The 12,129-nt window shown below is 42.4% G+C and overlaps 1 protein-coding gene and 1 pseudogene across 4 annotated transcripts in view; one reads left to right on the plus strand and one right to left on the minus strand.

Moving 5' to 3' along the window:
* Positions 1-12,129, minus strand: part of Ahcyl2 (adenosylhomocysteinase like 2) — a 157,158-nt gene that overhangs the window by 16,184 nt on the left and 128,845 nt on the right. For all 4 annotated transcript variants that reach the window (XM_051151791.1, XM_051151795.1, XM_051151793.1 and 1 more), the window contains 5 exons: positions 11,902-12,008; positions 9,875-9,991; positions 5,327-5,390; positions 4,805-4,893; positions 188-258 (listed from right to left, as the gene is read on the minus strand). In XM_051151791.1, the coding sequence (XP_051007748.1) occupies positions 188-258; positions 4,805-4,893; positions 5,327-5,390; positions 9,875-9,991; positions 11,902-12,008 (448 nt within the window). The remainder of the gene's footprint in view (positions 1-187; positions 259-4,804; positions 4,894-5,326; positions 5,391-9,874; positions 9,992-11,901; positions 12,009-12,129) is intronic.
* On the plus strand, positions 2,997-3,439 carry LOC127194432 (proteolipid protein 2-like; annotated as a pseudogene).

Here is a 12,129-nt window from a genome sequence, read left to right on the forward strand (position 1 = left end):
AGGTCCTGGTAGTAATCACTGGCACATACTCCTCAACCTAAAGTCTACATCCTAGGAGGCTGATACTTGTCCACCCTCACCTCTGGCTTTAACAGTCTGGCTTTATCCAGAATGCTTCCAATCACTTTTCACTTGCTCCGTGAAAGCATTCCCAAGCCCTGCCCCACTGGGTATATCACAACCATACCTGTACAGGTAATAACAATGTCCACTTGTCGGATGACTTCATTTAGTTTCACTAGTCGAAATCCATCCATACTGTAGAAATAAAGCGGGATCGATTAAACTCAGCCTTAAAAGCAAGCACCAAGTTCCCTGTTACAGTGTCACTCCTTGGATAGCTGGAATGTTCCCAGTCAGTTTATCTTGTTTGGTCTTTAAGACAGTGTCACTGTATAGTCCAGGCTGGCCTCCAACTCAGGCTCCTCTAGTGTGTTCCTCTCCAGTGCTGGCTCTTCACATCTGGCTGCAGCTACTCTTCAATCAAAAATCCAAATCATTTCCTTAGCTTATACAGCTTTGAATCCCTGGAACTATTTCTTCCAAATAACAGGGAGCCAAGCAAGGGCTACCATGAGATTCCCAACCTGAATTTTTCTAGAAGTGACATTAGCCGTTGAGTCTGTTCTCACTGAACTTGTTCTTGTAAGATCATCAATTATCTTCTGAAATAAAAAGTTTTTTTTTTTTTTTTAGTCCCTTAGTCACTTGATTTCTCTGCCACATTAGACATTATTTACCTTCTTAAAACATAACTCCTCCCTTTTTTGTGGTGCTGGGGATTGATCCCAGGACCGTGTGCATGTATGGCACTTGGCACTTGCCTCCATTCTCAGGCTCTCCCATACTTAAATACTGGCACTTTGTGGGGTTCTTCACTGGACTCTTCTCTCTTCTTTCAGCACTCATGTTTATCCTGCCTTTGGCTGTCAACCATCACTCACATAACAGGCACACTCCTTTCTCGCTGCCCAGTGCTGAGATTAGAACCCAGGATCTAGCAAACGAGGCTCTACCATTTACCTACACCTCCAGCTTAGATTTCTAGGTACTTCATAGCCAATGATTAAACACTCCCCCAGATATTTTCTCAAGGATCCCCAGAAGAAACTCCAACTTTGTCTGAAAGTAAGCTCATTATCCTCTCCACACCCTCATCTATTTTTCTTCTATATTTTCTACCCTGGGCAATAGCATTACTGCTTAATCCAACTGCATGAGCCAAGCAAAATAATTGTTTCTTCCTAATTGAAATTATAACCAAATCTTCTTGGTCTTTTTTCTCAGTTCCTTAAAAGTCTCTTGAATTTATGGCCCCACACAATTATTTTTGGTGGTTTTGAGACAGGGTCTGAATTTACTTTGTAGACCAGGCTAGCCTTAAATGTGAGGCAATTCTCTTGAGGTGTGTGTGCCACTGTGTCTAGTTCTGCCCCCTTTTACATACATTTACAGACACTCTGGCTGTGCTAAGCTCCGGTCAGCAAAGTATGGCCCAATCTCATTGACTCTAGGTTACATCTCTCAAAATCATTTTGCAGAGTGATTTCCCTAAGTGTGATTTGGAACATATTATTTACATGTTTAAAATTCTTCAGGATAAGACCTAAATTCTCATACTGATGAATGATTACTGCCATAGGATTCTAACCTCAGATATTACCACTCTCCTAATGCACCCTATCTGTGAACTCCTTAAATACTCTGTACTGGCCCTTGTTTGGCTATGTACTTGCTCCTTGTGGAAGACACATACTTTCAAACTGAGGAAGACAAAATAAAATATAATTGCATAAGTTTTAATACAGCTTTGCTACTTTTCTGCCTACAGTGCCTCAGTCTTCTGTTTAGACAGTTGTCCCCTGTGCTCCTACAGCACTGCATGCTGTTCACAGTGCTTATGACACAGCACAGGTGTTGTTTGTGTTCTTTTAAAAGCAGAGCCTTATAACAGGGCACAGTGGCACACACCTGTAATCCCAGCACTTGGGAGGCAGAGGCAGGCAGATCTCTGTGAGTTAGAGGCCAGCCTGGTCTACAGAGTGAGTCCAGGACACCCTGTCTTGAAAAACACCAAAACAAACTAGCAAACAAATAACTAAATAAAAGCAGAGCCTAGCCCCCTATGTCTACTCATCTTATTTACCCTCAGCACATAGCTTGGTACAGCATATACAACATAGTAAATGACTGGTTCATGGTTGTGAGATCATTTGAACTGCACTGTCATTAGTGTCTTGTTCAGGTGTCTGGAATGAACAGATAGGACTAGAAAAGTTATGGCCCCATGTACCAAAGCCAACTAGAGAAAGCCAATTATCTATTGTGGACTCTGCTTTGGCGCTGATGGCTGGGCTCTGTGAGTGGCAGGACAGAGGGAAAATGCTTTATTCCAGCCTTATTTTATCCCAATGTCCTTCTTCCTGAGGTTTAGTGGTGAACACTGCACAGAGAATATAAAACATAGATATACACTACATAAACTTGGACTTTGCAGTAGCTTTTTGTGACTATGGTATTTCTCACTCTGTAGAAGATGGAGGTAATTTTAGTAACAATTACCACTTAGTGAAGATCCATTTTGTGACAGCAGCTCTGAGCACTGTTATGTTTATTAGTTAATGTATGACAGTATCTAATAATTATGTGACTTAATTCTCATAATACTCTGAGGGAAGGATGATTATCTATATTTTATTTATTTGCTTGTTATTATATTTTAGTCAGAGTATGACTATGTAGCCCTGGCTGGCCTGGAACTCACTATGTAAATAGACTAGGCTAGTCTTGAACTCAAGAGATCCTTTTGTCTCTGACTCCCAAATGCTGGGATTAAAGGTGTGCCCTGCTAGAATCCACATTTACGAGAGGGAAAAGAAACTTAAAAGTTAAACATTTTTGAGACTGTGGGACAGACGACTGGGTGTGCGGCGAACTTGAAGCCGTGAGCCAGAGAGAAGAGCTTCTTTTGCATCCTGGGGACTCCAGCACACACCATGGCGGACTGTGAGCGCCTCTCAGCCCCTGCCTGCTGGTCAGCCTGCACCAGCTTTTCGAGCACCAGAAAGGGAATGCTCCTGTTTGCTGAGACTATACTGTGCCTTCATCTGCTTCAGTGTGTCTGCATCGGCATACTCGTCCCTGTCGGTGACTGAGATGATTTTTGCTGCTGTCCTATTTGTCTTCTACATGTATGACCTGCACTCCAAGATATTCATCAACTGGCCTTGGACTGACTTCTTCCGGTCCCTCATAGCAGCCATCCTCTACTGGTCACCCCCATAGCTGTCCTTGTAGAAGGAAGAGGCGGCTCCAGAAGCATTGCTGGGGGGCTGGGCCTACTTGCTGCAGTGCTCTTGGCTATGATGCACATTTCACCTTCCCTCTAAAGCAGCAAAGACATATGGCGGCCCCCACTGACCCTACAGATGGACCATGATCCTCTGTCTCTGCTACCTGCCAAAACAGCTCCTCCATCAAAAACTTCCCCCTGCCTGGTGTGGTGGTGCACGCCTTTAATCCAAGCACTCAAGAGGCAGAGGCAGATGTGAGTTCGAGGCCAGGGCTACACAGGGAGATTCTATCTAAAAAAAATACCTCTTCCTGTTTCTACAACATTCCCAGCCAATTCTCTGACCCCACTGAAAGCGTTTAGGGTACAAGAAATTGAACCTAGGCAAGCACTTTCCATTGAGCTATATTCCTGTAAATGTGCCTTTTTTGAGAGTTTTGTCTTCCAGCCTGCCAATCAGCCTTCCTGGGTGTGGTCACCTTTATGGGTATACCTAGGCTCCCCCTTCGCTCTGCAGTAACAGCAGCTGACATGAGTTCTGTTTGAACCATATTCCCCACACAAGCTACAAAATGAGTGACCCACTACAAATAACCTTTTTCTCTGTGTGAGGTGAGCTGTGAAGGGCTAAGTAAATAATACAAATATTGTTAAAGTCTAAAAAAAAAAGTTTACAATTTTTTTGAACCTTAAGAATGATAAGAATACAGCAGGGCCTGGTGGTACATGCCTTTAATCCCAGCACTCAGGGAGGCAGAGGCCGGCCTAGCGTACAAAGTGAGTCTAGGACAACCAAAGTTATATAGAGAAATTTCCCATATATTCTTTGCATGAGAGTTAGCAGATCTCACTTTAAGTTTAGATTTGTCTGATATTTTCTCATAGTTAGATTCACATTGTACATTTTTGGGAGGACTACCACAGAAGTCTTTTCAGTGTGTTACATTAGAAGGTCTCTGACAGCTTACTGGATTTCCTTCCCCTCTCTTCCTTCCTGCCGAAGACGGAACCCACGTCCCAGCACATGCTCCACACTAAACTGCACCCGCTCTCTTTCTTCCCCTCTCTTCCTGGCAGGATCTCACTCTGTAGCCCAGGCTGGTGAGACAAGGTCTTATTCTGTAACCAAGGCCTCAGCTTCGGGAATGCTAAGATTACAGGCCAAGGTATCCCTGTGGAGGTCAGGGAACACCTTTGTGAAGCTGGAGCCTGAATGCAGGCCCTCAAGCCTGCACAGTACGCACTTGGTCTAGTAAACCATCTTTCAGGCCTGCCTTTTCTATTTGATCATTATTTTCAAAGGGGCGGAGATTACATATGACGAGACATTAGTGGGATATTTGTCCCTCAAACCAAAGCATTCCCTGCTACTACTTCCACAGGAATTCTAAGTTTCACTTCTCTCAGAGCAGAACTCTTGACCTTTGCAAGGCAGACGCCTAGAGTTCCCTTAACAGCTCCCTAGGGGTCTGGGTCTAAGACGTGGCATGGCAGAAGCCCTGGCGTGCTTACCAGGCTTGCAGGGCACAGATGGGGTCAATCTCAGTTACATACACAATGGAGCCCATGGCTTTCAGAGCAGCACAGCACCCCTTTCCCACCTGAGCAGGAAAGAACACACACAGTAAGTCAGCGGAAACACTTCTCAAAGCTTCTGGTAAAGCAAGGTGACCCTCTTTCCTCCCTCCAAAGTAAGTTTGCTGAATAGATTCATGCTTGGGGAAAAAAACAAGAAAAACAAATAAATGTAGTTCAAAAACAAATCTTTGGCCCTCCTTAGCACATTCACATGCACGAGAACACCCACATTCACGACTTATAACCAAAACACAAGCTACAAGAACATCACAAACTGGTGCTGGAACAAGTCAGAAAATCAACTTGAGAAAAAACACAAGGGAATAGAAAGGTACTTAACTTGAGGCCTCCAAAGTGATGCGTTCCCATCTAAGATGTGGCACAGATGCACTTGTCTGTACATAACATTCTGGCACATCTTAATGAAAATATACAAGTAAATAAAAGGTTCTTTACCTCTCCATAGCCACAGACCACCACCTGCTTTCCACCAAACATCATGTCTGTTGTCCTTTTAAGTCTGAGGGAAACAAAAACAAAACCCAAAGCATTCAATCAGAAAAACACTCTTTTGTTTCTACCCGAGACTTGTTAATTTTGTTTTATGTTTTCATTTTTGAGGGATAGCAATACAGTACATATTTTGTCTATCTAACCATTTCTAGCTTTGTGAGTTTTATGCCCTCTGACTTTAATTTCCCTGTCTTTCCTGGGAGTGGTGCAAAAGGAAGATGCAGATTACACAGTAGCTTGTCAACACAAAAGCAACGTGCGCTTTTATATTTTGAATAGATATGAAAAAAAAAGATAAAAGGAGGAGACAGTATTTTTAATGTAGGAAGTATAAAGGTCTGGCTTAATGGAAACATTATTCTACCTTACTGTTTTAGAAAGATAGTATAACTAATGCATGCAGCAATATCAGAATGGCCAGTTAGTCCTGCATTGATTCAATAGGGGAAGTAATGGGCAATAATGCAGAGAGGCTAAGAAGCCGCTGATGGTGACATGCAGTGAGCTCTCTGGGGTTGGCTCGGAGCAGGTATAGTCTACCTTTGTCGGGGTCTCTATGAAACCATCCGTGCTGTCTCCAGAGATTTGTGCAAAGAATGTGTAGGAATAAGTTCCAGGATCTCTCCGGGTACAGTGAGATTAATATTTCTGAGAATCTTGGTCAAGACAAAAAGGATTGAACTAAAATCCAATCTATTTTGAAATACACAGTCTCTCCAAATACATGTAAACCTTCCTACTTATTTATCTGCTTACCCACTCTAGTGCAAAGGGTTTATAAAGGAAAATAAGAATCCTATTATTTTTGAGAATGATTTGGATACAGCTGCATGTGCCTAGATGAGGTTCATTTCACACTACTTAAGTGTGAGGATGCTTGTTCTCCCTGAAGAGGAACATCTGGTGGAGTACCACATACTCAGAAGTCATGGATCAGCAGAGTGGTTTTGCAGTGGCTAGCACAGCAAGGAGAATCAAAGGATCTATTTCTGGACTTCCTTTCCTTTGACCATGTTTCTGAAGCTTTTCCTCATCTCTTCCACAGGAAGTATCCTCTCTTTGTAACTACACATAGCTATGATGGTCTGGTAACTTCATTTATCCTGCTCCTCTGCAAATGATAGTCAGGCTACAGACATGGATGGATTCCAGTTAGGCAGTGATCTCAGGATCTTCCTCAAGGATAAAGGACAGAAAAGACTTCACTCAAGGAAGGATGGTGAGTTGGTGGTGGTGGTGGGGGCAATAAGCTACTTGGTGCTATTTAAGGGTCATGATACTCTCTTAACTTCTCTTTGGTTCTGCTACCCCCAGAGCCCAGGAATTGCCAAAACACTATTTCTCAATTTGAAAATCCTAGCTGAGCTCTTTGGTCAATAGTGATGTCAACTTGATGGGACAGACGGAGAATCAATCACCATGAACATGCCTTTGAGGAAGTTTCAAAATTAGGTTAGCTACTGCGGGAAGACCCTTAGTGTAGGCAGTGCCATCCCATGGGTGGGGGTCCTGGACATAATGAAGAGGGGAGAGGGTGCATCAGCATTCACCTCTGCTTCCTGATTATGGATACTATGTGATCAGCAGCCTCACTCTCCTGCTGCCATGCCTTCCCTTGCCATGACTTCCCTGTCACGTCTAAATAATCCCCCAAGTTGCTTTTGCCCAGTATTTGGTCCTAGCAATGTGTTAAGTAACCATCCATCTCAGAACTAGAGGAGATTAAACACCAACTTTCCTCACATGGATGCCCTCTTAGCCCAAGTGCCCACCTCTTCCCCACCCACACTCTCTTCTTTTTGGTTTTGTGAGACAGGATCTTATGGAGCACAGCTTGGCCTCAAATTTGTTATGTAAGAAAGAATAGCCTGAAACACTCAACTCACCTCCTTAGCCTCCTGAGTGTTGGGATTACAGATGTATGCCACTATGCCTGGCCTCTACTGCAGCTCTCTCTGGAGCAGTTTTCCTCTCCTTTCATCTCTCCTGCTCTCATTTCTACTGAGAGAACAACTGCCCTTGACCCAGCTGCAGTCTTGCACTGTCTGAGGTACCAGTGAGCTCTCCCTATTTAGATGACTAGCTGGAGCTGTCCTGTCTCCTGTCAAGTCTAACTTTAACTCTTTTTTTTTTCTTCTCTGTCTTTGGTTTTTTTTTTTTTTTTTTTATTTACACATTTTTAATTGAAAAACAAAATAATTCATATTACATCTCATTTGCTATCCCATCCTCCTATTCCTCCCTCCGTCCTGCTTTCACCCTATTCCCTTTCCCTATGACTGTGACTGAACATGATGCTAGGGTATCAAGTCTCTTCTTGGTAGTCTGCTATCCTTCCTCCGAGTGCCATCGGGCCTCCCCATCAAGGGGACATGGCCAAATATGGGGCACCAGAGTTCATGTGAAAGTCAGTCCCCAGTCTCCACTTAACTGTGGAGAATGTTCTGTCCCTTGGCTAGGTCTGGTAGGGGTTTGATGATGACTGCACGTGTTCTCTTTAACTCTTGCTACTGCTTCTCTCTTTCTCATGTTTGTACTTTACAACCGCATCTCTTTTACCTAAGGAGTAAACTATGGTTGGGAGGGATTCTATCCATTTTTCTGAACTAGAATAGTTATCTTCATGCGTCTTTTACTGACCCTGGCCAACTTTAGGTTCACAGGTCTGGTACTTGGAAAGTCTAAAAGACAGTTGTGGGTAGATAAGTATTAAAAAAAAAAAAAAAAAAAAAGAAATATATACAAGTTACTATAAATGTGGTCAGAATTGAGGTATCTGTCACAATGACCCTTACATATGGACACTCAATGGCTGACTACTGGGCTAAGAATTTATTAAAACAGTCAGTCTATCTGATACTATTGACTCCATAATAATGTAATAGGTATCAATAGTTAGAACATGCACTGAATATTCCACCGAACTGGAAACAAAACAAAACAGCAAAAACCTTCCCTGGATTCTAACTTAATCCTAAGACATACTATGCAGAGGTACAGATATACTAGAAAGACAGACTAGGGGTTGTGTTTGGTGCACATGCCTGTATTCCTTTGTAAGATCAGAGCAGAACTGTGCTATTGAGGCCATGGGCTATGTATCAAGTTCCAATCAGCTGGGTCTACATAGTGAAATACCACCCTGACTTTTTTTTAAAGGATGAAGGAAACAGTCAACAAATTACTCCTATCTCATTTAACCATCACAATAACTCCATGAAGTAGGTCATAAAGTTACCATTTTACAAATGAGGAAATTTGCACAGAGGATGAACAGCAGATGTAGTCAGTAAATAAATAATGGGACCAGTATTTAAACTGAGGTCTTTCTGGATCCTGTGCCAGTGGTGTCACTACCTAAAGTGAACGGTCACAAATGCAGAATCTTTCTTCATTTTTTCTGTTAACTCAAATGTGATAGAAACACCATACTTGGCATAGTCTAAGCTACCTGGGGGGTATGATTTGGGTCTAGAATGTTCCCAAAGGTTCATATGATAAAGGCTTGGTCCCCCTGCTAGCATTACTAAAGCATGCTGAAAACTGTAAGAGGTAGAGTCTAGTGGGAGGCTTTCTAGAAATTGGAAACATGCTCTTGAAGGGGTTGAGGGGACCCAGCTCCTTCCTTACTCTTATGTCCCATCAGAAGGCAATCAGCTTTGCTGCATCACGTGATCCTAACTAACCACATGCTGCCCCACTGCAAGCCCCAAAGTAAATACGGCCACCTGCCCACAGACTAACACCTCTAAACCCGGAGCCAAAATCAAGTTCTTATCAAAATTTGACTACATGTGGTGGTGGTAGTGGTGTCTTCCTAGCAGCGATGAAGGAATGCCAGAACACAAGAGTGGAGACAGGGCGGAGTACTGCCAGACTTGTAACCCTCATAGAGCAGAGAAAGCAGAAGTACCTCTGGGAACTAATTCTTTGCCTCCAGAAGGTTCTAGACAGTCAAGAAATTATATGACAGCAATAGCACAAGAACTATATGGTATGCTATGGGAACCATGACCTGATATAGGATCATCTCCTTCAAAAATCACACAAACTGTTTACCAGTAGCAGTTAATCTCATTTCTTTTAAAAATGTTGCTTATTTTTGTGTGTATGAGTGTTTTGTCTGCATACATACAGCTTGTGTATGGTGTGCATGCCTGGTACCTGTGGAGGCCAGAAGAGGGCACCACATCCTCTGAGACTGAAATTATAGACAGTTATCAGCTACCATGTGGATACTGGGAATCAAACACAGGTCCCCTGGAAGAGGAGTCAGAGATCTTAATGACTGCACCATCCCTCCAGGCCCCAGTCTCATTTCCTAAGTGAAACAGATTTTCTTGTAATGGTGATAGCAACAGAGCTCTGGCTTATACAGTGTCCTGGGTGTGATATGGTGAAACATGAAGCACTTCCAGAAATAACTAAAACCAAAGAAGCTGGAACCTTCAGTTAATAACCTAAGATCATCTCAAAGATAACAAGCATTACCCATCAAGAATAGATTCACGGCAACAGTAGAGGTTATCAAATTTCTGTTTAGTGACTGAGTCATTGACATTCATGGCCGGAACACACAGCTTCCCAGCTTTGGACAGTTGGTACAGCCTGAGAACGAGAGAAGGCAGAAGAACATAAGACAACGAGACATTACAATGTACTGTTGGTTCTGTCTGATCTCTAAAGTATACTGAGGGACTGAGCACGAAAGCCTAAGAAACAACCAATTTTATCCTACAAGACAGATACTGAGAAACATATACTTTTTTTTTCATTTTTAATTTTTAAAGACAAGAGACTTCTGTTTTGAGACAGGGACTCACTATGTAGACCAGGCTGGCCTGGAACTCATAGTGATCTACTGGCTTCTGCTGGCATCAAAGACATGCACTACCATGCCCATTCCAAGACTGAGACTTTTAAAAAATTGTTTTATTTCATGTGTATGAGTGTTTACTTGGATGCATATATGTGTAACACATGGGTTCCCGGTGCCTGTGGAGGGCAGACGAGGTGTCAGGTCCTCTGGAACTGGAGTTACCAATGTTGTAAGATGCCAGGTGGCTCCTGGGACCTAAACCTGAGTCCTTTACACATGCAGCAAGAGCTCTTAAACCACTGAGCAACCTCTCCAACCTTCATATACATTTATAGCCCTTTTGATGAAATATGAGGTAACGTGGGGGCAGGAGAAGTGGCTCAGTGGTGAGAGTGTACTTCCTGCTCTCCCAGAGGCCATGTTGATCCCATCCACCCATCACTGCAGCTTCAGGAAATCTAACACCCTCCTCTGGCCTCCATGGTCACCCACAAACAGCATGCATTCATACAAGCACTCACATACACATAAGTAAATACAAAAATAAATATTAAAAATAGCTTTAAAAGAACTAATTTTAAACAATACTTTAAAAATCCAGCTCAATCTTACTACTTTAGGGTAACAACTTTTACTTTTCAATAGTTTCAAATTCATAACAATATACAAACCCATAAATTGCATTGCTATACATACACAAGTCCATTAAAAACTAAGTTCATTAGAAATAATTAGTATTTATTTTAATAAAAATTCACCCCTGGGACTGTGAGGGCTCAGTGGGTAAATGCTCCTGCCAAGGCTGACAATCTTGAGTTCTGCAGGGCCGGTGTGGTGGTGGAAAGGAAGACTAATTTCCAAAGTTGTCCTTTCCTGTGATATGTTTGTGACATGCAAGTGTATAAATGTGTATTACACATACACACATTTTAAAATGTAGTCCTTTCTAAGAATCTAAAGGTACATTGTTGTTTGGTTTTAAATTTTATGTACATTGTTTTTTCCCTGCATGTGTGTCTGTGTGACGGTGTTGGGTCTCTCTTGGAACTAGAATTATATACAATTGTGAGCAGCCATGTGTGTGCTGGGACTTGAACCTGGGTCTTTTGAAAGAACAGCCAGTGCTCCTAACCACTGAGCCATCTCTCCAGTCCCAAGCTGTAGTTTTATATATTAAAAAAGATTAGAAAATATTAAAACGGCTATGGTGGCTTGCTTCAAATTGATTTCCCTAAAAGTTTTTTTGCCCCCATACTTTCAATTCTTTATGGGTAAGACTATCAGAAATTATTCCAATTTTATCCAAGGAATCACTGTTCTCTTGTGATGCTACTAAAGCCCTGCTGTCTGTGAGATGTGGGATCCGTGAGGGCAAAGGTGTTTTCTACTGTGGGTCTCCAGTACAGAACAGTGCCTGGCTCATTGTAACAGTTCAATAAATATTTATTGAATGGATTAAACCTGTACAAGAAGAGCAAGGAGCCACTGCATCAATGATAAGAAAACATAAGGACCCTACTTGCTTCTCCATCCAAGCTACTCACTATTTTAGGTTTGCAATTTGTGTTGTTAGTAAGTGTCCAGGCTTAGGCCCCTTACCTCATAAGATGGCTCCAATTTTTAGCATAATTGAATGTGTTTTACAGGCATGTGACCATAAGACTCTATATCTAAGCCACAGAAGTCTGCTAAATCTTACCTGTGGACTCCAGTAACACTCTCCTCGACTATGCCTTTGATTTTCTTAAACATGTTGGGATACTTTTTATAAATCCAGTGAGTAAGATCTCCTCCATCGTCCAATATCTGCAACAGAAGCATCCGGAACGTCATTTGTCTTGTGGAAGGGTTAGGCGGCAGTGCCACTCAGGGTCATCTATCTCAAGTCCTAATTACAGAGACCTAAACATTTCCACATAGTTATGAA

The sequence above is a fragment of the Acomys russatus genome, chromosome 10 (assembly GCF_903995435.1).
Source record: "Acomys russatus chromosome 10, mAcoRus1.1, whole genome shotgun sequence".
NCBI lineage: Eukaryota > Metazoa > Chordata > Mammalia > Rodentia > Muridae > Acomys > Acomys russatus.